This window comes from Vidua macroura, chromosome Z, assembly GCF_024509145.1.
Source record: "Vidua macroura isolate BioBank_ID:100142 chromosome Z, ASM2450914v1, whole genome shotgun sequence".
In the NCBI taxonomy this organism is placed as follows: domain Eukaryota; kingdom Metazoa; phylum Chordata; class Aves; order Passeriformes; family Viduidae; genus Vidua; species Vidua macroura.
In genome coordinates this window covers 47,486,915-47,509,934 of record NC_071611.1, presented here as the reverse complement: position 1 = coordinate 47,509,934, position 23,020 = coordinate 47,486,915, and the positions used below count along the sequence as shown (strand labels likewise).

General features: G+C 39.6%; 1 protein-coding gene across 1 annotated transcript in view; it reads right to left on the bottom strand.

The window, feature by feature from the left end:
• DGKQ (diacylglycerol kinase theta) overlaps nucleotides 1-23,020 on the bottom strand; it is an 80,410-nt gene that overhangs the window by 52,896 nt on the left and 4,494 nt on the right. Inside the window, exon 2 of the mRNA XM_054004003.1 lies at nucleotides 4,764-4,843. Coding sequence (XP_053859978.1) covers nucleotides 4,764-4,843 — 80 coding nt within the window. The remainder of the gene's footprint in view (nucleotides 1-4,763; nucleotides 4,844-23,020) is intronic.

The following is a 23,020-nucleotide window of genomic DNA, read 5'->3' as shown; positions in this document are numbered from 1 at the left end:
AATTTAACTTAAGATCACTAGCTTGCAGCTCAAAAACATTGCTCCATTTTAAGGATAAGCACAAGCAGCTTGGAAGCAACCATCTTCATCAGACACCCACAAGGGCAGTCACATGGGGTCATCCTCAAAGACTGCTCTCAACATAAGACCAAAAAAATTTCCTGATAAAAATTAAAATGGTCTTTCTGGAACAAAAACATGTATGGATGTTTAAGTGTAGAAGCACTTCCCTATTTAAAGTTTCTAATGTTCACTCCAACACCGTAAACCTTTGCTCTAGGGAGGTAGATATGGTGAACACACCTCACTCCACCCCATGACTGTTCTGTCCAGGCCTAGACTATACCCTCTCTGAGAGAAGACAACAACTTTGTGATTCAACTTTTGCCCTTATTGACATCTTTTCAATTACTTCCTTATTACTCAGTAATCAAAAATAGCACTTTGATTTGTTTAAAACCTCTTATTTAGCAGCAAAATATTTCTGCAACTTGAATACACTGTGTGCTCTGGAATGTCCTCTATTGCTTTGGCATTTTAAGGACAATGCCTATCAACTACTCTTCACTTGTGTCCAAACTGATGCTTTGCTCTGAGCACTTGATTTATTGGCTGGTGTTTAAAGGCAATGTAAGTATGCATTCCATATGGTAGGTCTAAAATGAAGTAAGAATACAAAGTTAAATGGTGTCTCAACACATAATAGGATGGGAGAGACAAAATCAGATACTTAATCAAAATTTTAACTGGGACTAATGCAAGGGAATGATGCACACATCTATATGCTATCCCACTACATTCAGGATTATTTTTCTTCATCCTGCATATATCTCTGTGACAGGACATTTGGCCTTATACACTCCAAGGTCTCAAGGACCCTTTTGCAATGGATAATGCATCTCATGCTATTTCAAACCAGAATGATATGATACTTCTACTCAAAAGTAAGACTTGTGTAAAAGCTTTCCACTGCAATTAAGAGTTTCTTGGCCTAGTATTTTTTGTACTGTAAAGAAAAATTACATGCAAAAGTCACTCACTCCTTGCTTTTATTGCTACAGAGGAAATCAATGTCCATGTTCTCTTATCAAGACAAAGATTAAGAATTAAAACAAACACAGTGCCATCCCATAATGCTTCTGAAACTGAAGAGTTACTGATACAGCTGCAGAGCTCATCTGGGAGTTCAGATCATTTCAAGAGAGCATAATAAACTCTCCTGAGCTTACAAACTAGGAGGAGCTAGCCCTTCCTTCCCTTAAGCTCTGAGGTTCCCCTTGGGGACAAAAGGGAGAAAACCTTGGTGCAGTGCCAAGATTACCAGCAAGCAGTTTTAACCCTCATTTGGAGTCTAAATTATGCCATGTGACCGTCTCCAAGCAACTGCTTTGCTGAAACAACACAAGCATAGGTCAAGTGCTGGAGAGCTGGAGAGGGACCTTCTTGACAGAGGTCGTCAGTGCTACCCAGCAAGGGCCCAGGTAAAATCACAGTCACAGAACAGCTTGGGTTGGAAGGGAACCTTTAAAGGTCAAAATTTCCATGCAGTGAGCAGGAACACCTTCAACTAGACCAGGCTGCTCAGAGCCCTGTCCAACCTGGTCCTGAAGACATCCAGGGACGGGGCATCTACCACCTCTCTGAGCAACATCTGACAGTATTTCACCACCTTTATTGTAAAAATGTTTTCCTTAAATTTAGTCAGAATGCATCCCCTTTTAGCTTAAAACCATTACCCCTCATCCCATTGCTTTGGACCCTCCCAGAGAGATCTTTTACTTTCAGATTATTGTTACGGACTCAAATTACCACGCTGCACACAGCTGAACCCAGTATCCAGAGGGAGAAACTCAGGTCAGCGGACAATTACAACAGCAGAGACCCCTGCAAGCACCACAGCCTTTCCATTCCTTACCCCAGCCCATGAATGCAGCGGCTTTCCTTACAAAGGAAAGTTTTATTTCCTTTAAAAAAGATTCAGAAGCCAATAACCTAGACTAGCATTTTTCCATTCTAGACAACCTGGCTTTAAGAAGAACAGCACACAACAAAGTCTCGTGAGCAGACTTCAAAGCCTTCTTAAAATGGAAATGTTTAGAAACCATTAGGGCAATGCACCAACACACCAACAAAGAAAAATAAGCATAGCAAATGCTGAACATCACTCAACCATTCTTCATGTGGTCTCATTTCAATTTAGTTTTCCAAGAACAGTTATATAGAAAATACACACACATTTCTAATAAGCTGTAGTACAGCTTCAATTCCAGCCTAACAAGGGAAAACAAAATTTCACACTTCACCCCCAAAAACATTTTGGTTTTACTGTTATTTTGTTTTGTGTTGGTGTTTGGGTGTGGATTATTTTTTGTCCTCCCTTTCTCCCCCTTTTTTTTTTTTTTTTTAAATGTGTGCTGCAAAGCAGGTAAATACTTAAGGGAATGTAGGAAAGAGAGAATTTGAATTTGAAAAAGTTGCTGAGACCTTACCATTGGAATAGATCATATGCCCTGCAAACTTTTCAGAAGTCTGATCCATGAAGGCTTTTTTAGGAACATCATGACCTGGATCCACTCTGGAATACTAAATGCAGGTGATAATGATTTACAATAGAGAAAAAAATTCATAGGTCAGCCTTAGGAATGATCTGAGACTGGATGCAGTTGTGGCATGCTTGTGACTCTGTGGGCCTTTACTTGACTCTGGGAAAGAAACCCTACTGTCAGGAATAAAAGTTTCCACCAAACATCTGCTGAAAAATTATTCTCTGATGGGTTGACTTAGTATCAAATGACATACATTCTGATGAGCTTTAACAATTTGCCATCTTCTCTAGATGAAATCCAGGCAAGTAAAAAAAAAAAAAAAAGTCTCATTTCTGTAATACATTGAATATTGTCATAGCTGAAAGAACTATCAGAAAAAAAATCCCACCAGTGTTCCCTTCTACGTCAGACCTTTTAATAAATAAATAATTTGAAAGGAGAGATTAAGAAAATAAACTTTCCACAAATTGTATAAATGGCTGTCATTTGTTTTTCGCTCTGTTATATTTTTTATGCAAATGCCAAGTCTGGTATTTGCTTTGACAGAGCCTGCATGCAAAACGATGTCTCCCATATGGCAGCCTTCACTTGTACAGCTGATCAGAATTAATGCAACTTGGATGACCACATCAAAGAGGACATGACTGTCCAGAACAAACAGTACAATCCAGAGTTTTCAAAATAAAATCATTACACCTCAAGATAGAAAACACAGAAGACTCTTCGAGCTAAAGACAGCAATGTTGAACTGCAAACAGTTTCAAAGACTGACAACACCACCAAATAACTATCCTTGCTGTGCAGTACAATTTGTGTTTATTGTTTACAGATAAATCGCAAGATAAAAATTTTGGGGCAGATAGATGACAGGGACTGACAAGAGAGAAAAAAATTACACTGACGTCTAGAACTGATGCAAATAGGAACATCAGTAAGTTTAAATGGAGGATTTTTACCATATAAAAGCAAAGGAACAAATGCTATTTTGAACAATAAATTAAATTTAGAGCAAATCCACAAAAGAAGCAGTCATAAATATTTACAACAATCACACTCTGATTTAAATTACTATTTTCCAGTTGGATTTTTGCCATCCCCCTAAAGGCCCATGTAGATACCTATATCATCTGACTCATTATTCCTTTTCCTACAATGACTGCCAACATACTGAAAAAGCAGAAGATGCTAATTCTTAGAAAAAGCGCTTCTCACTACCTACATGGCGCTTTACCATGAGTTCCAAGACTTACAGCAGTATTTCTTGCTGTTTCACTGGCAAATTATAAAAATTTATCAAACACCTTTTTGACACCTCTCAAGATGAAAGGTATGTAAGGAAATAGGTAAAGCAAAAAAGAGAAAAAGCAAAGCTTTGCATTAGTACAGCCTAGCAGCTTTATCACCTAGACAAAGCATATTGAAGAAAGACAAATGAATAATTTCTCTTTATCCAATCCATGTATTTCAAATTGCATATTGTTTTCAAAATTCCACATCTCACTCCCTACACAAGCTTCCACAACAAAAAGGAACTGGTAAAATGTTTTACGACACAAAGGGAATCAGCTTCCCTTCACAGGTCTACATAATGGATTCCCATAAATGTGCTTTGAGTTAGCAAGGTCTGTAATGAACATGACTGTTTTTATAGCCATGTCTCATTCGACTTTTGCCTGTGGCTCCTTAAGGTATTTTTAGTGTTTTACTACTTCTCTAGTAAATTTCTCATGTCCTTCTCCCCTTCTGTTCCTCTTATGTCATCCTTTCCCAAGTGGATAACACACTTTGTTTTCTCTTCAGTTTAGCTTCTTAGTACCTTAGTCGCATCCTATTATATTCTGTAAAGTTGATTAATGTTTCACACCCTTTGAATCAATCTCTTACAGGTAAAGTCTTGTGGGAGAAGGTCACAAGCCATCTGAAAGCAAGTACTTTATTGTGAAACTTCCAGGTAATGACACACAGTAAGAACACCTAGTAACATTTAAAGAATGCAGATAACTAGTCTTGAAAGACACAGTATCTACAGCTGCTTATATCAGACTCTTCAAAGGAAGTGTAGCTTTGCCTGTGAGCAGCTATAAAAGCTTCAGGGATGACTAATACAATTTTTGCATTATGATATGAAAAAAAACACTGCTGTATGGCACCATGTTCATTAGTGATAAATGTGTGGTATTACCCAAGACAGAGACAAGCCAGTGTCTCTTTACTCACCCTTACAAGGCTGGGAGCAATACATGAGCATGGTATCTTGACATTCTTGAGGCACTTTTCGTGAGACATGAAGTTGCAAACTGTGGAAATAAAATAAGAACCATGAGCAACTCTTCACAAGCAAGGGACTTTAAGAAACACAATCAAACCAAACCAAAAATGGAGTCAAATACAACTAGGAATACATCTTTTTAAACACATTTGCTATCCCCTAGGTTTGAGAATGTACACAACTGTCACACCCTGAGCACTGCATGAATTCCCAGTTATTTTGCTACTAAGATGCTGGCAATGGAAAAGGAAGGACAGCTTATCCCAGAACAGTACAAGCCTACCGCAAGTCAGGTCCTCCCACACTCTCTCTATCCATGAGCATCAAAATTTCAACAAAAGTTTTAAACAGTCTAAAACAGCTCTTTGATGTAGCCAAAGCAGAAGGACGTTTGCAAGTGAATTATTCTACAAGCTAGAGCATGTGACATAAATGTGAGAAAACAAAGTATTGTTACAAACTGAGTGTAATGGATGAAGGTCGCCAATTATAGGCAGCTTTGAAAGTCAAGAGTAACTAACTATTTCTTTTATTACAGGTTTATCATTCCATCCGAGCTCCACAAAGCATACTTTCAAGCATGACAGTGTTTTAAAAGATAATTTCTCATGGAGGGGATATTTTCCACAGCTTCTTACAATGAATTTGCATTACATTAAGCTGTATGAAGAAAACAAGGGATTCATTACTTCATTCCTACCACCTCTGATTAATTAGGAACTAATAAGCTATGCAGCTATGGATTTAGAGTCCTCTTTCTTTCAGAATTACTCTCCACCAGTTCAAGCATGAAGCCTTGTGCAGATGCTCAGCTCCCGACCTCTTGAGTAGAAGCTCAGACCTCACCCAGTCCCAGGGCACAAGATCACTTGCCAGCAGCAACTGTTGCTGTACACAAAGGGTTTTCCCCTCCCTGCTTTTCTTACATTTCACAAGTATCTGACAACACCCCAAGTGCTTCAAACTTCCCATCTGCAGTCCAATGTTGCCATTGACTGTATGCGCTAGTGCCACCAGAAGCAGTCAATTTCCTCTCCTCCCCTTTCTCCAGCTCATTGACTTTTGATTGCACACTTCTTCTTCCAGGCCGACTGAAGCATTAAAATCCAGGTCCACTTCTCTAAACAGCTTACTGCCAGCCCATCCAAAGTAAATATTCCTTCTGATAGCACCAAAAGGATGACACCTTTCCTCTTGGCACTCATCTTAATAGGAGCAGTAAGCACTTTTTTTTTTTTTTTCATTAATCTACAAGTCAGAAAATAAGCACTTCAAGTCACTACTGTGTTCAAATGTGTTATTCATCATCCATGGTTGAATCCGGAATGATTACTGCATTGATGAAATAAAGTGGGAAGGAGCAGAACCAAATCTTCTGCTGGGTGCTATGAAGTGTTATGTGTGTCTCTAAGGTTTATGGCTGTTTCCAACCAAATAGAGTAGATCAGGGAAGGAAACAGTCAAAGAAATGATGATAAAATGGATTCTTGCAGCTGCAAATGCAGTTGCTTAACAGATTTGGAGGTGATCTCTATGGTGGGGAGGAGCACTCAGCCTATCAGTGCAGAGGAGACCAAAGAAAGCAAAGTCACTGTCCAGGCAGTGATGATGATGAAAGATGCAGCTCCTGCTCCAGGAAACAGGTAAGAGTCCACACAGAGAACTGGTGAATCCTCATTGCTGATGTGTTATCTCAACATGGACACAGTGGTAATATAATAATAACATAATTAAACTTGCTCCTTTTTTAGGTGTCAGCAGTATTTCTACTGATGCTCTTTGGAGGGTCACCTGCTTGTGGTGAGAGCAGGTCTGTAGAAGCTACAGGAGAAAAGGGTCAAAGGCCACCTGCCCATTACCACCTATAGTCTGAAATTTGCCACTCATACCCTGAAGACATCTATCTCAGCCATTTGTTCAGGTGACCCTGTTACTATCTCAGAGCGGTGCACAAAATTTATCTGACCTGGCTTAGCGAGGGGAAATGCCCTCTGAAGGCAGAAGTGTCGTGACAAAGGTTCTCATGGCTCTGACCTATGAAAAGCAGAGTATGAAGCTTCCAATATAAACAGGCAGATGTCTCGAACTTCATAAAGAGGTGAGAGCTAGCCAAGGAAGAACCAGCAGTGACTAATGAAATTCAGTGAAACGACAGAGTTTTCCTACATTTTTCTAGTTCAGAAGCAGGCTGGCTAGAAAGGAAAGCGAGAGCGTGGTGGTGCAGACTGATCACAAGAATTTTATGATCTTCAAGATGCAGCAGGCAATTGAAGTCTGCAAGACCACCCTCTCTAAGTGGCTATTAGATTTAAGTGCACACAAACTCAATGCACAAGTCAACTGAGCCCTACCCAAACACCTCAGGGAATTCAGACAATCAGCTGATGGAAGAGATGCTCCTCCCATGGACCTTGAGAGATGTTCTCTACTTATTTAGACAACTCAAGTCAGTACAGAGTACCACAATTTTCTCTTTGCACTGACAAACTCAGAAAAACATTGTCCTCCATAAAGAGGACAGTAACATATATTACTGGATAAGGAAACATCTCATGACACAGAAAAGCATACTAAGTCAGCAAGTTCAGAGAAGCAGTAAAACGAAACAGTGAATGAATGCTTCAGACAAGGCGCAAAATACGAAGGTGAATAAAGGTTTTAATTGTTTGAATGCATACAGAAGAAGACAACACAGAAAAGAATTAGTTTCCTAAAATGTCAGCCAGAAAATTGAAGCATTTGCAAGTAATCCAATTAAGGAATATCAGGAGACAAATAGCAGGAGATAAGCAGTGCCCAAACATAGAAGGTAACATTCTCAGTGAAAGATTTTCACACGTTTTTCAGGAGCTACTCACACAACTCCTCCTCTGCTTGTCACATTCCTCAGGGGGTGAAAGTACTCCTACAAGTCACCAATTTGTTTTTATTTCGCACATTCCACACAAAAAGAAATAAACCCAAAATGGCAAAATGGCAGCAAACTGAAGCATAACAATATTGGGGGGGGGGGGGGGTGGCTGAATCCTACATTCATATCAATACTCCCAGAGTGGCTTAATTAAGTCTTAAGTTCTGAGAGCTAGGAGAGGTTTTGTGAGTTTTAGGGGGTAAACTTTCATTTGGAAAAACAAGCCAGAAGAAACTTCACTGTGTGTGAAGTTTCAGTAGATGAAATAAGAAATTCTGAGGAAAAAGCATTTAAAGGAAGAGGATGGGCAGATCTTTTTAAAGGATGAAGATTTCTTGATCACACAAACTCAGTGATGAGCTACAAGCAGACGTATCTATGGATGTAAGTCAAAAGAAAGCCATTCAATTGCATCTTTCAGACACTGTACAAAACATTTACTTAAAGGTTTAGGGGGCTTCGTGTGGACTCTCCAAGCATCTGGTCAGGCATACTGCACCAACCATATTTGACAAGTTTACCTTGAGGCCTTCTGCTATTCAATTATAAATAACTTCCTTCCTGTGAAAAATTAGGTATTGCCAATGGTCAACAAGAAGCCACTTGGCCATTGCACTTCACAGTGCTGCTCCTGTCCACATGGAGCACAAGATCTGGCTTTACACCAGGCTCAGCCCATAAGCCATCACTTCCTGGGCCACTTTTCCTACCACATTCTGTTTGACTCAGTGTTTTAATAAAGGCCATGTGTACATAGGGCAACTCATGGAACGTACAGTCAGCACCTTTCCAACATACACTTGAAAAGAAACAGAAAACATCTTTCTCCAGGCTTCCCCAGCAAGGCAGGACATAAAGCTGGGAATCACTGTAACTCATGAAATGTGTAACACTTAGAAACACCATGGCTATTTATACTCTCCAATATGTTACACTTTTTCCACATAAGCATTTTTCTCTCTGTCCTCAAGACAGACTTCAAAGCAGAATCCAAAACTAGGAATAAGAAAGCAGTGAATTATGCCCTGTAGGTACTATGTATTGCTGTCCCATGCAAATGATGAGAATTCTGGGTGAGAATTGCTCATGAAATATCAGATATAACACATAAACTTTTCTCCCTTTTGAAAAGACCTTTCATTCTGGAGGAAAAGCCTAGAGGGTGTTAAAAATTACTTTTGTTTCCTCTTTGGGAAAATACTCACCATAATTTAGTTCTGGTGTTTTTCAAACAGAAATTTCTTTATATTTTTGTATTTTAACATGTTAGGTTTTATTTAATTTTTTCTTTTATCTTTTACACTGAAGTCTAACTTTGCATTTGCTAAACATTTTTATAAGTAGAATTATCAAATTGCTCTCCAGGGAGGATAAGTTTTTTCAATTTTTTTTTAACAATAGATTTTTCATTTCTGGAAAAATTTAAGTGCAATGCATTAAATAACATACACAGCTTATTAATGTAAATACAAATACAAATACAACTAAGTGCAGTAATTCTCTGAGGCATCTTGTTAAATGTAAGACTTGGAAGAAGTTCCTGTCTTGGAGAGTTTACTATAATGAATGGCCTGATATATGTAGGAGTATTACATAAATGGAAAATCTCTACAGTCCTCTAGAAAAAGCCCTATAAATGTACATAGATTACATGAAAGAATTACAAGGGGACTAAAATAAAACAGACAAAGGAAAATGTCATGTTCAAGATGTAATGCTGTATCAGACACCAACAGACTCAGCAGCAGCTCAGCCACTGCACAGAGAGAACCAGCAAGCTGATTTTATGCTGTGGTACAGAGGAGGCTTTTCTGCCATTCCTCCCCAGTCTTTTCCTAATAACGTCTAGCATTCAAGTTGCCTTTCTTATTGACAATTACACAACGGACACATATTTCCCTGGGTACACCATTACAACTCTAAGATCCTTTCCTGCTTATCTGTAAAACCTGACTGAAGACACAGCAGCTTGTGAGAGAACTTTCCTCCCCTTCATAACCATCACTTTACATTCAACCACCCCAAGCAATAAAATGATAGACTGAAATATACTTCTGTAATCCTCAGCAGCTGGTGTCAGCGTGAGCTCTTATCTCACTACTGTACTTTGTAGCGGAGGTTGTGGACTGTTAATGGAAGAGTTGTGTAGCACAATCCCCCACACTGCCACAAATCCATGTGCAGCCTTGACTGAGTTCATTGCTTCCCTCTATCACTTTTGTCTGACATAGAGACCCAGGCATGCAGTGTGTTTTTATTTTAGCATTTCACACACTGTGAATGCCAACTTTCAGTTCCAGTGGGAACCTCCCATGCACAATATCTTTGTTTATATCTGTCTTCTACTAAGATGCTCAGAAAAGTAAGGCTAAGAAAAGGCTGTGGTTATGGTTACCAACTGGTTCTGGCATTAGACTTGGATGGCCAGGGGAATGTTGTTTGTATGTTCCTAAGCACATGAAAATTTTATAGGATGGAATAAAATAAAGTTTCTACCAGATGAAATATTGAACAATTTTTGTTTTTTTCAATAACAGGTGTCTAAAAGTATTATAGATTATCTCTATCCAAATACATCATCTTAAAAAAGTTACTTAAAAAAAAAGTTTAAGCAACAGATGGAGAAACATAGACAAAGTCCTCATCATGTATCTAAAGTGTAACTTAACTCCTACTCTGAAGTGTGTCTCTGTACTCACAAGTAAACTTCCACACCCCAAGAACTTCTATCCTCCTTTTTCATATGACAGCCTTCAGCCCTTTATTGTATTTCCCACATCAAATGAAACTCATCTGTAATCACATCCTTCTTTTTTCATCTGAACAAGTCCCAGCAGCTGTAAGAAGCAATGTTTTCTGCCAGTCAAAGACTGATAGAGTCCATGCCCCTTAACACTTCCCATCACACATTTCCAGACTTAGCTGTCATGAAACTGCAGCTAGCCACAACTGGACCAAACTGTGATGGACACAAAAGGGTACACAAGAGGTCCAGAAGGTGTACACGAGAAGTCCAGCTTCCCAGAGGTGACAAAAGGACATGTACCTTGCGGTAGCTTTGGCCAGAGCCTGCATTGATAGCAGATGGTTCCAAAATCCAACAGTGCCATGGCTGCAAACTCCAGGGTGACAAGCACCAAGACTAGGATTTAATTTTTGTTTCCCAGAAAACTGTTGGGATTCAGTGGACCTCTTGGAAAGGTGACAGCATAGGCATTTTTTACCTTACCACCCGCCTGGTGCAACAGAGCAGCAACCTCTCCAACAAATGACGTTTGGCAGCAGTTTCCTCGGGGCAGAAGGATGTGCAGTTCAGTTTCAAGCCTTGTGCTTCACAGCAAGCGTGGCCATGTTTTAAATGCAACAGATACTACAGAGAGAATAATGGCTCTTACCATTTACTCCACAGGGGTAATTCATTCCTGCAGAGACCATTGAAATTATTTTCAATATTTCCAGTAATTTTCAGTAGCTCCAGTAAAGAGAGCATTACTGTTAAGAGTGCACTACAGCTACATCTGACTACACAGTCTGTAGAGTTAGGGTCAGATTCTCACATGCTGTAAATCAGCATGACTACTTTCAGTTTGCTAAAACACACCAATTTACCAAAGTCAAAGATTTTTAACTTCAGGTCAATACACCAGACTATAAACATGACCATGTAGCATACATCTTGTTTTTATCAAAATGAAATAATGAATTAAAGGTAAAACATTACTAGGCTTTCCATAAAGCTTAGTGCTTTGAACAGACAGCCATCAGTACTTCTAGCAATATAAATACTTCTTTTAAACATATGCAATTATTATGAATCTTTGCTCCATATGTCACCAACTTATATAAGGCATTCAAAAATCCAGAATAAGAGGAAGTATTTGAATTTGCCTACACTACAGCCTTTCATGTAGCTATTCTCACCCCTCCCCTCAGTGAAAAAACAAAACCTCAAACAAAACAAGATAGTGCTCAGCAACTGAAAAAACAGCAAGAGCACTGTCAATCACTGCTAGAATATGAGAAAACAAGATGTTCTTTTACTGTCCCTCTTATTCAGGAAGGAGATGTTAATACTTTGCTCAGTCAAGCCAATATCCCCAGGGTTGCCCTGAAACATAGTAGAACTCTCTGCTTTCTGGTGGGTCAGCAAACCAAACTGCTTTACTCCAGAACCTGGAAGGGCTTACGAAATTCCCAATTTGTTTGCTGTGATTCACAGACATGCCATAACTTCCACCTTGGTTCTGCCAGGATGCATAGTCATGAAATTGCTGCACTGGCTTATGCAAAGAAGCTGTTGATGAGTGCTTGGGGAAGGAAGATGGGTACAGAAGTGCTTAACATGGAAGATCCGTTTGTCCCAATTAGTTAATAAAAATTCCCCATGCACACAAAGGCAAAGATGGCTACTGCAGGAGGCACAGCTACTGCTGCATGCCTAAAAGACAGAAGGAGGAAGGACAACTGCCTGCAATCAGATAGAGGAAAACAAACAAGAAATCCAGTGAAGCCAGGGAGTAAACCAAAGCTTCAAAGTTGTTATGCAAGACAACAATAACAGTCTTTACTTTCCAAACAATGAATCAGTGGGATTTAAAGGGCATATCAGCACCAAGACAATTCAGCCTAAGTCAATCTAACTCTTTCAAAACAAAATTTTATTTTGGTCAAAACTAAGTAGGTTATTTCCTCTGCTCTGCCTGCTCTTCCATAGCATATGCCTGACATAACAGAAGCCAAAATACTGTGCATTAAGGTTTAATCTGCCTCTCTCCTTCAGCGGCTTTATCACTCCCTTCTGGAATTGTCCTTGGTGTTCAAGCAGGCTTATTTTGTTCAGCAGGACTGCCTTTGCGTTCACTGAAGAGATCCATTGACAGTTAAAAGACAATAGCTTTCAGAAAATGCCCACAGGCTAATTAGTCACAGATTGGAGAAAAATACTTTTATTTTCTCTATTACAGTGTTCTTAAATTATATAAAAAACACCAGACTGTTTATCCAGACAGGATCATTCAAGCTGGTGGAGGAGTCACTATTTTCAGAAGTAACTTAAAAGCAACATTTTACTGTAAGTTTGTGGGACTCAACTTTTACATTTCTTACACAGCTTTGAGCTACTTTTCCATTGTAGCAATTTGCCAACATAGACACATTTAGCTTTTCATTTACGACTGTGACCACAGGCCAGTCTGAATACTGTGACTATTCACTGAAAGGAATGCTGGATGCAGTACATGGACTTCACCAGCTTATTTCCCAATTCAGCAGAAACATGCAAAGACCTGTATGCAGTATTGGTGTGCTCTCTCAGACAAAAACACAGCCTAGTTTAAGCTTAGAATTCTGTTGTGCAATGCTTGCTAAATGTCACCAGGAAAGCTGTCATAGAAGCTTTGGTCTTCCCAAAACATTTCAAACAATGGTGAGAGAGGAATGGAAAAATCTCTGAATTCTTTAAGAAGTCAAGCATTAAAAAGACCCTCCTTTCTCACTGTGGTGAGAAACTTCAGGCTTTTCAGGCTTTTGCTTGTCTTAAAGTTCAATGACACTACAATGTAAATACTCTTCAGAAAATCCAAAAGAAATTAAAACCTTCTTAAGGTTTTCCAGATACCTACTGAGTATCCTTATAGATCACTTGTATTTGACAGCTCTCTTCTCTCTCCAGGATTCTCTGGTCTTGTCAACTAACCAGTCATATGTGCTTCTGCTTTAAATGGAGATACCAGTATACACCCTGTCTGATAAAAATGCAGTTTGCCTCCACACAATGTAAATTGCCTTGCACTTTATATTCCCAGAATTATCTGCATGTGAACACCTCCTCTTTGTAGGTACAGATACTCCAAAGGAATGGTTTTGTACCATCTGACCTCTATAATTTCAAGGCAGCACATCTGAATTCCTACTCATTTGTATTTCAAATATGCTGGTAGAAAATAACAAAGTAACAAGACAAGTTTTCACTTACCTAGACAAGCTACTTATTAAGAAAACAGTCAGATACTTAAACTGTCAATCATTTGGTTATAGTAGATTTGCTTGAATTGTAGTAGCCTCACAAAGCATCTGGGCTGCATAAGCACTTCTCACTCTCTCATCCCTGAAGCCTACAAAACGGTGTCTTGCTTCTCCATCCTCCTGGCACTGTAAAACGAGTCCTGACAAATTAACTGAAGGAACCTCACCTGCCAGAACAGAACTCTCTTCATCCTCCCACCTCCTGACTCCTGAAACCTCAGAGCAGGTTTCTTAGATCCTGCTAAGCAGGAAAAGCCAGAGCAGCAACAAAGACAAAGCTGGAGACAAAGGCACCTACACTGTGTGCTCAGTCCCACCAAGGCTTTGCATTTCAAGGAGAAAACTGCACAGAGAAGTTATACCACAGTAGCAAAAGTAGTCGTCACCATTCAGTCAAGAGGCTTTTCTAAGTCCACAGCCATCAGAAAATCTAGACACCCTACCAGCTATGGCTATACACATAAGAGGGGTCTATCCACACCACTTAAGATGCTGCAGTCCACTCTCTTTCCACTCTGTACAGTATGGCCAACTGAATATAGGCTGAGGTGTGAATAGAAAGAGAGCAGCGCTGCTGAGAAGCACTTGGGGATGTAGGTGGATAAAAAACTGAGAAAGGAGGTGGTTCTTAACTTTTACTCTGCTCTCATGAGACCCTCCCTGGAACACTGCATCCAGCTGTGAGAACCTGAGCACAGGAAAGAATGGATACATTTGAACAGGTCTTAAAGAAGGGCCACTGAAAATATCAGATGTCTGAAGCACCTCTCCTATGAGAGGCTGAGAGACTTGTGATTGTTCAGCCTGAAAAGTAAAGGCTCCAGGGAGACTCTTAGTGCCACTTTTTAATACTTAAATGGGGCATATAAGAAAGACAGCAGGGCCCATTGCAAGAGGTAATACTTTTAAACTAGAAGAAGGTAGATTTGAACTGGGTGTAAGGAAGAGATTTGGTATGATGGGGTGCTGAAACACTGGCACAGGTTGTCCAAAGACCTGGTAGATGCCTCATCTCTGGGAACATTCAAGGTCAGGTTGAAGAGCGTTTTGAGCAACCTGACCTAGTTGAGAATGTTATTGTGTGGGATGTGTGGGAGTGAACAGATCCCCAGTATTTAGAGTGTTTTCTTCTTCAAAGAGATGGAAGATGACTAGTCTCACACTTGCATTCACACCTAGAAAGCATTAACACCTTCTCTTTTCTTGAAGATTAGGCCAAAGATAGGACAGTGCTGTGGGACAAGGGGCTGGTCCACTGATGGTAAACAAAAAAATCTCCAAGAGAGCTACAACATCAGGGGAAAGTTCAGCAACTCATCTCCTGACAATTCCACAAAAAGAGATCCTTCAGAGGAAGAGGACTCCCACTAACAATGTGATGTTGCACAGGGAGCCTGGAGGGACACAGATTTTGGCACCAACAATGTAACAGCAATAGACCATTGGCTGTGACTTTCTCCCAGCAGGCTCCCAATCATAAAGGCTATCAGCAGTCTTCGGGGATGCTGAAGGCAGGAGCCCAAAAAGAAATTGTCTCTGAACCACAGAAATCTGTCTGAGAGCAAACAACTGAGCACATGAGCAGCTCTTTTGTACAGGCAAAAGGATGAAGGTTGCCCACACAAGCCAGATGCAACACCATGTAACACAGTTGTGGCTTTTTCCCAGGTTTTCCAGACTGCAGCCTTTACACAGCTGGAAAGGGTCAAGCCAGTTTGAAGGCTGACAGAAAAACCTCTGATGACACTCCCTGCACATGCAGCAAAAGGCTATAGATCCTAACAACCTTCAAAGAAGAAGGTCCTCCAATGACATGCAACTCATGGCAAGATGCCATGGCAACAAGAAAATCAAGTACCAGATACCACGAAAAGAATCTTGAAAACCATTGAAAAGCATTCAGCAATTTCTCCTGGCTCTGTCTTAAACTGGTGCCTCTTATGTCTTTTGCTGCAGACTGCCCCTGGAATCAACTGAACCTCAGTGGCTGGAGCAGAGATGGGCCAGCTTGGCAGCATGTGTAAATGAAATCAGACAGGAGGGGCAGAGAAACATGAAATGGTTAAAACCAGAAGAACACGGAAGATTCAGCTGGACCACAGAATCACCTACTGCAGGACATGCACACCATTTACACCAGTGTAAATGCTTACCTCCCTGCAGCTGTTTTCTGCAACAGCTTCTCCAAGTCACTGTTTTCAGGGTGATGCCTTACAAAGAGAAACTTTGTCAATTGTTTATCAGCACTGTCCAGATGACTTACAGCTAGTGGTCAACACAAAGATCTACAGCTTACAGTATTCAGGAAAAATTACAAGAATAGCACATCAAAAATTACACGGAAGACAGATCCAGCCCTCAATTTAAAGGAAAATGCACTACAACAGTTTGACATTTATTGCAAGCATCCTCGCAATAAAAACTTCATCATAGAATTGTTAGTGCTGAAAGGGACCTTGAAGATCATGTAGTTTCAAATCATCCTGCCATTCATCACACCAGGTTCCTCAGCATACCATTCAGCCTGACCTTGAACATTTTCAGGAATGAGGCATTCACAGTTTCTCTGGGCCACTTGTTCCAGCCTCTGGGCAAAGAAATTCTTCCTAACATCTAATCTAAAGATGCTCTATTTCAGTTTAAAATCATTGTCTCTTTTCCTGTCACTATCTGGCCATATAAAAAGCCCCTCTTCCTTCTTTTTATAACCTCCTCTTAAGCTACTGAAAGCCTTCTCTTCTCCAGGCTGAAAAACCCCAGCTCCCAATCTGTCTTTATTGCAGAGGTACTCCATCCTTCCAATCATCTTCATGACCCTACTCTGGACACGCTTTAAGAGGTCCACGTTTTTCTTGTGCTAAGGATCCCACGCTGGATGTGGTGTTCCAGGTGGAGTCTGACAGGGGCAGAGTAAAGGAACAGAATCACCTACCTTGATCTGCTGGCCACACTGCTTTGGATGAAGCCCAGGATGTGTTTGGTTCTGGTATCGCCAGCTCAAGTCCAGCTTTTCATACATGACAACTTCAAGTCCTTCACGACAGGGCTGCTGTCAAATGACTTCTCCCAGTCTGTACTTATGTCTGGGATTGTCCTTAGCCAGTTGCAGTACCTTGCCCTTAGACTTGATGACTTCATGCCTAGGCAGCCTGAATGAACACTGCAAGATTCCAGCCCTCACACATGTGGCCTCCTGCACCACCATTACTTGTTACCCAGTACAAATAAATCCACACACTGCCATGTCGGTGCCATCCTCCGCAATAAACAACACAGACGTCTCCTATGAAAAAATATTCTGCTACATTATACATACCCATGCAGAAATGCCTCTATACACATAAAAGGGAAATAACAGTAGCATATCTCCAACTTCAAAAAAGAAGAATTTGAGTTACACTTAAATAAACAGGGTAGATCTTAGCTGAACTTAATGCACAGTAGGACTTCGTAAACTGTGATGGAATTTTGGCAGAAAAATGTGATATGGACACAGTTGCCTGGACACTCACAGTACCCAAAGACTTGGAGACATTCTCAACATTACAGGCTACAGACCAATGTGCAAAACACACCAGTTCTGCACCTATGGGGCATATCACCAGAGACACACAGAGTAAACCCCACATGTATCCCATGCACACAGGAACTCAGTGAGTTAGCTCTATGCTCTTAGCAGTGGAGGAAACTGAGAGTTCCCTCCAAAACACCCAAAAGATGTTGATTGGACCAAGGAGAGCCAGGCAGCATTTCACTGCCAAGTCTTTTCCACTCAGTGATATAACTGAGGAGGTTTGCAATCCCTCTTCTGCCTCTTAAAAACTGAACACAGAACATAAAAATATAATAAAAAGTTCTGAAGATACTAGAAGAAAAATCACTGCTAAGCTTAGTTGCAGTAGCACCCACAAACCTCCACAGCACGGTTACAATTTTTCAAGGAAAGTTGGATACATTTAAAACGTGGGTCCCACTATTAATCTACATAAATCCACAATAAATTTTCTTCCACATTAAATTTGGGTAATCTCTGGATTATCTAAGGCATCTCAATTCTTCCTAGCAACACAAAACAAGGAAAAAACCAAGATACCCCAGAGCTGCCATGGCAGCCTTTACTTGTCATTCCTATAGGGCTTCATTTCCAAGTTGCATCACACTCAGAAGTGTATAAAACTATAGGATTTGAGTGAAAAATACTCAGACCTGGAAGTAATGGAGGGGAAAAATGCAGAAAGCAAATAAACAGAATCCGGTGCCAACTGGATAAGTACATTCACTATTTTCTCCAGTGTGGTTACTACACAGCTATTGACATTGTCAGGAAACTAAAGGCAAGTGATTCACAAGCGGTGAACTGGGAAAACAAAACACTAAGAAGGCACTACTTCCAAAAGACAAATTGAAAGTGCTGATCTCCGTGACTTTTTTTTTAATCCCGATTCTTCATTTTATTCTTCAAGTATTTTAGAAAGATTCTTTTTTAGAAAGTGAGGATTTTAGTTCCAGCACTTAGGCTTGAGTCACTGATGAGATTGAGAACTATATTTCTCCTGAATTAAAGCAACAGCCTCTTTCATATATCTAAGATCATACAAAATTCATAGAAGATGAGTGTTTATATCTGTATGGACATCAGAAGCCTGCAGTACAAATTATATATACCACTGGTGAATATACCAGAACTTCCAAAATAAAATAACTCTGTTCATGAACACTAAAACTCAAAATCTCTCCCTGAAAAGCCATAAATCTTTCCCAAAGCGGGACCAAATTATATCAAGGCTCATACATTCATTTCATTTTAGTGTTGTTTGGTGCGGTCTTCTCAATTGAACAGACAGAACGTTCTTGTAGCACTCAATTGTAATTTACTATTTAGCATAATCAGCTTTTTATGTACATGAATTATCAACACACAGTGAAATGTTCTTAAAGTTTCCCAGCACAGCATATTTGAGAAAAAAACTTACACTGAGCAAAAGCAAAAGTGAGAAAGCAAACCCAAAAAAATGTAATATATCTCCATTATCTTATGGATTTACTTTTAAATAATCTATTTGGTTCACCTTAACAAAAAGTGCCAGAACGTGAAATACAATAATGTCAAGAAATCTTTACGCATTTGCCAAGCAGGAACTATTCTGGAAAGAAATATAATAGGAACAAAACAACAGAGGGCAAAACCAAAATGGACACAATGATATTTGGCTGTTTTGAAGAGTATTTTTAACATGCTAGTATTTTTACCTTCTACTTCAGCCTATTTTTTAAAAAAGGCTTTGGCAACCAAGGCCTAAAAGTCCCAGCTGCTGTTAGTTAACTTCTTCACAAGAGAAAATATGAGCATTTAAATCTGTACTCATTTTTGAATTGTACTTCAATTTCTGCACAGAAATTGAAACAGGAATCTTTTAAGTTCTTCTTGTTTAAGGTTATATCTCTTCTTTCACCCCCCCTCATCTTGGATCACGTGTTTGGTTTCTTACTCAACATCTTCTGTTGACAGAATTAGTCTGCCCAGCAGCCGGACAGAGAGTTGGAGCATCAAACATAATAGCAATTGAAAACCATTTTCAACCCCTTCTAGGACAAAGGGATTGTGACTCCTTTTTGAAAGGGCTGCTATTTACTACCACGGACCACTGTCAGCAGTGAGGGCAGACACTCTACTCACAGCTCACATGCACACCTACCAGGCACAACTGCTCCAGTGCTGTACTATGCCACTGGGACATCCAACAGCAACCACCCAAAATCTGTGCAACAACTTGCAAAAGTGTCTTGAGAGTTTTAAATTATGTGAATATTTGTGAATATCCAAAAATTTTTAAATCAGCTTTTCCAGTACTCTGTATCGATAGTGTTTTGAGAAGAGGTTGAATGTGAAAACGCAGTTTCTCCTAGGTTGTTGCTCAGCCCACATATTTGTTTTAATTCTAAGGGATTCTTTTCATAGCAGATACATTCCAGGACTGCTAGTCCTAATCAGTTTCCCATGCAAATTTGTATGTGTGATGATTTACACTCTGCCATCCTGACTAGATTCTGAAGAAAATCTGTCATCTCACAAAAAAGCCTTTTTTATTCTGAAATAAAGCATTCACAGTCTCAAATGCAATCAGTTTTTTGACTTTATGTTCAGAGCCTTCCCTCATGCCATCTTCATGCTTAGGGGAATCTTACCAATTTCCTTGCATTTATGATGATTCCAGGCAAAGATCCTAACCACCTAATGGTTTCAGCACTGAGGAAGTATTTTTGCTTGAACCACTTAAGAAACTGGTTAGTGGATTATTTCTTACATTCACCGATTAACAAGGTGTACCAGTTATTATTTTCACATTCTGCAGAGAAAGTATTGCACAAAAAGACTAATTTCCTGAATTATAGCATGACAAACCAAAACACCAAAAAGTGACACAAGCTGCCAAGCAGAAAGAAAAGCAATGAGGAACTGAGGTTTTTTTTCTATGCATTCTTGCACTCGAACTAGATGTTGTATTTCCTAGCCACCATGACCTAATACTACCCTTCAGAACAACACAATGCTCCTATTTTAACCCCTGAAGTTCAAATTATTCAATAATTCAATAATCTCTTACAAGAAAATCTGTTTACCTAAATATTCAGAATGTCTCTAGCAGTATTGTGTATGGAAAACCTTCAGGCACAGATTAAACTGTGATCAAATACAGCATTGTCCATTGTGCTAGCTGTTCTAGATCTTAAACAATGTTATTTTTACAACAGTAAGTGCCATGACAATTATATCACACAACTATTTATAATTTAAAAAGAAGCCAAACAGGTGAGTGATACCAGCACATCACATTAATAATCCTAAACATATTTCCAAGTAAGCTCGTTCCACTGATATTCAATCTTACAGAGGAAAGAAAACAACAAATTCATATAAATATATATGAATATATATGTATGAATATACACATAGCCCCACCTCCATTCTTCTAGTGGCAAACAAATAAAAATGCTTAAATAAGAACAGGAAGTGAAATGAGGGTTTGACTGTACTCTACTGAATAACAAACTTCCACAAGTGAGACAACAGTAGGCAACAATAAGGAAGAATACTGTGGTAGTATGCTTAGAGAAAAAAAAAAAAAGTGTGCTTCCAACATGTTCCTTATCACACTGTGATATACACAGGTTAGGTTTCGCTCTCTCTGCTTGGGAGTGTTTCCTAACAGGCTTCCCCCAGACTGAAAGTTACCATGAAACAGAGACTGGAGGAGGGCAAAACGCAAAAAGAACAGGAGCTGATCAGCATGTATTGTTCAATCATTTAGAAAAGGGTATATGCTATACACACAATCTGCTCTTTCCCCACTGGAGCTGAGTCAAATTAAACAAATTCAAGTAACTTAGTCACCTGTTTTCTGTAAGTGTTGCAAAAGCAGTTTCACCAAAGGTACTTTCAAGAGCCAGCTCAGGATGGATCTAACTGAGCAACAAGTAGCCCAGAAGTATGTCAGTTTGAGCTAATGAAATTCAGAGTTAGAGACACATCTGGAAGAAACAAGTGACATAACCAAAAAGTAAAGGTCATCTGGGTACAGCATGGTTCAATGAAAATTCAGAGCTGCCACCTGAGAAAGGTGCTCCAAAATCAGGAAGAGAACTGGCTTTCTATGGATTGCTTTACTTCTAAGTAAAGCAATATTATGGACAAGTTATAAACAGCATGTAATCAAAAAAGGAGAAAACAGATCAGCAAAGGCACCATGCCCAGAGGGAACCCACCAAAACAAAAAAAAAAAAAAAAAAAAAAGCGGCAAAACTTATTATCCTTGTATTTATAATTCCAAGTATGAGTGGTGCTGATGGGTGAAATCAACAGAAACATTTGTTGCAAACTGAACACAGGAGAATGAAAACTAAGCACTTCACATGCCGTTCCCCCTGACAGTAATTGTAGGAGGCCCCACCATGAGTTACAATTATAACTCGGTAATTAATGACCATTGACATAGCAGTGTCCCTGCTGTGAAGCAATTTTTAGACCCTTAGCACAGGACTGCAAGAACTATGGTCTGTGGGAAACTTACCAGAAGAAGATGGAAAAATTTTGTGCAAGATTAAAAGGAGCCCAAGGTACTACCCTCGAAGACAGCTGAGAAAACACCTGAACAAAATATGTCTGATAAATGATCATCTAGAAAGACAACATGCAGGGCACCAGCTGCAGTGACTTCACACCATGATGGATTGATAAGCATCTTCCTCAGCGCTTTTGTCACTGCTTAACGAGTCAGACTGAGGCAGTAACACAGATGATATATGAAAGTGCTGTGAAACACTTGGTATTGGATTACAGGCTTTAGCACTTTCTGCAGTAAGTTATTTACTACCTAATTGGGTTTCTGGACTGAAATCTGAGCTAATGCTATCAACACAAACTATAGCTTCCAGCTACAAAAGCTGTGTGCATTCTCACAAAGCACCCTGCCCTTTTCTCTGCATCACTGATGGTGACAGTGATATTTTCCTCTGAGGTACTGTCAGAAAGAGGCAAGGAAAAGAAAAGAATGAATTCTCTTCAGTATAAAATAGATTATCCTTCAAATACAGACAGTAAATTGCATTTTTCAATGTGTCAGTCAATGCTCCAAACATTTTTCTCAATGTGTATCAGCTGAACTGAGACAAGTTTCTGTGTAAGGTTTTATTTTGTGGATTTTTGGGGTGTGTGTGTTTGGTTTTTTTTTCCCTTTTTTGACCTCTTTTTTTGTTCCATCTAAGTTTTAAATGCAGTAAAGTCACATTCACTCAAATATCTCAGCACCAAAATACCTTGTTGTTGCACAGAAAGGCCCCACTACCAGCAAGAAAACCACTGAAGAATAAAGGCAGCAAAGTCTTGAAAACATAAACCGGTTGAAGGATAGAAGCAAAATTGGATTGTAGTAATGCACCAAAAGCAAGTGAAGCTCATCACAAGAAGGAAGAATATGTTTTTCCTTTTGAACTGTAAGCATTAAGACTCTTGGGGCAATCTCAGATATCACTCACTTCCTTCAAAACAGATCTGAATGAAAACTGTAGGGTCAAGGATGTTTCATGTGTTTGTCTCAACAACAGAACTAGAAAGGATGAGAGTCCAAGAAGACTGCTCCTTGTCCCCTTATTCCCTGCTACTACTTCCGTATCTCAACAAACTCCCAGCTTTAACACACCTTCCCTATCTGACTCTATTTTCTTAGAACAGCCCTTAAATCTAATAGACTACATACAAAATTTGTCCAAATT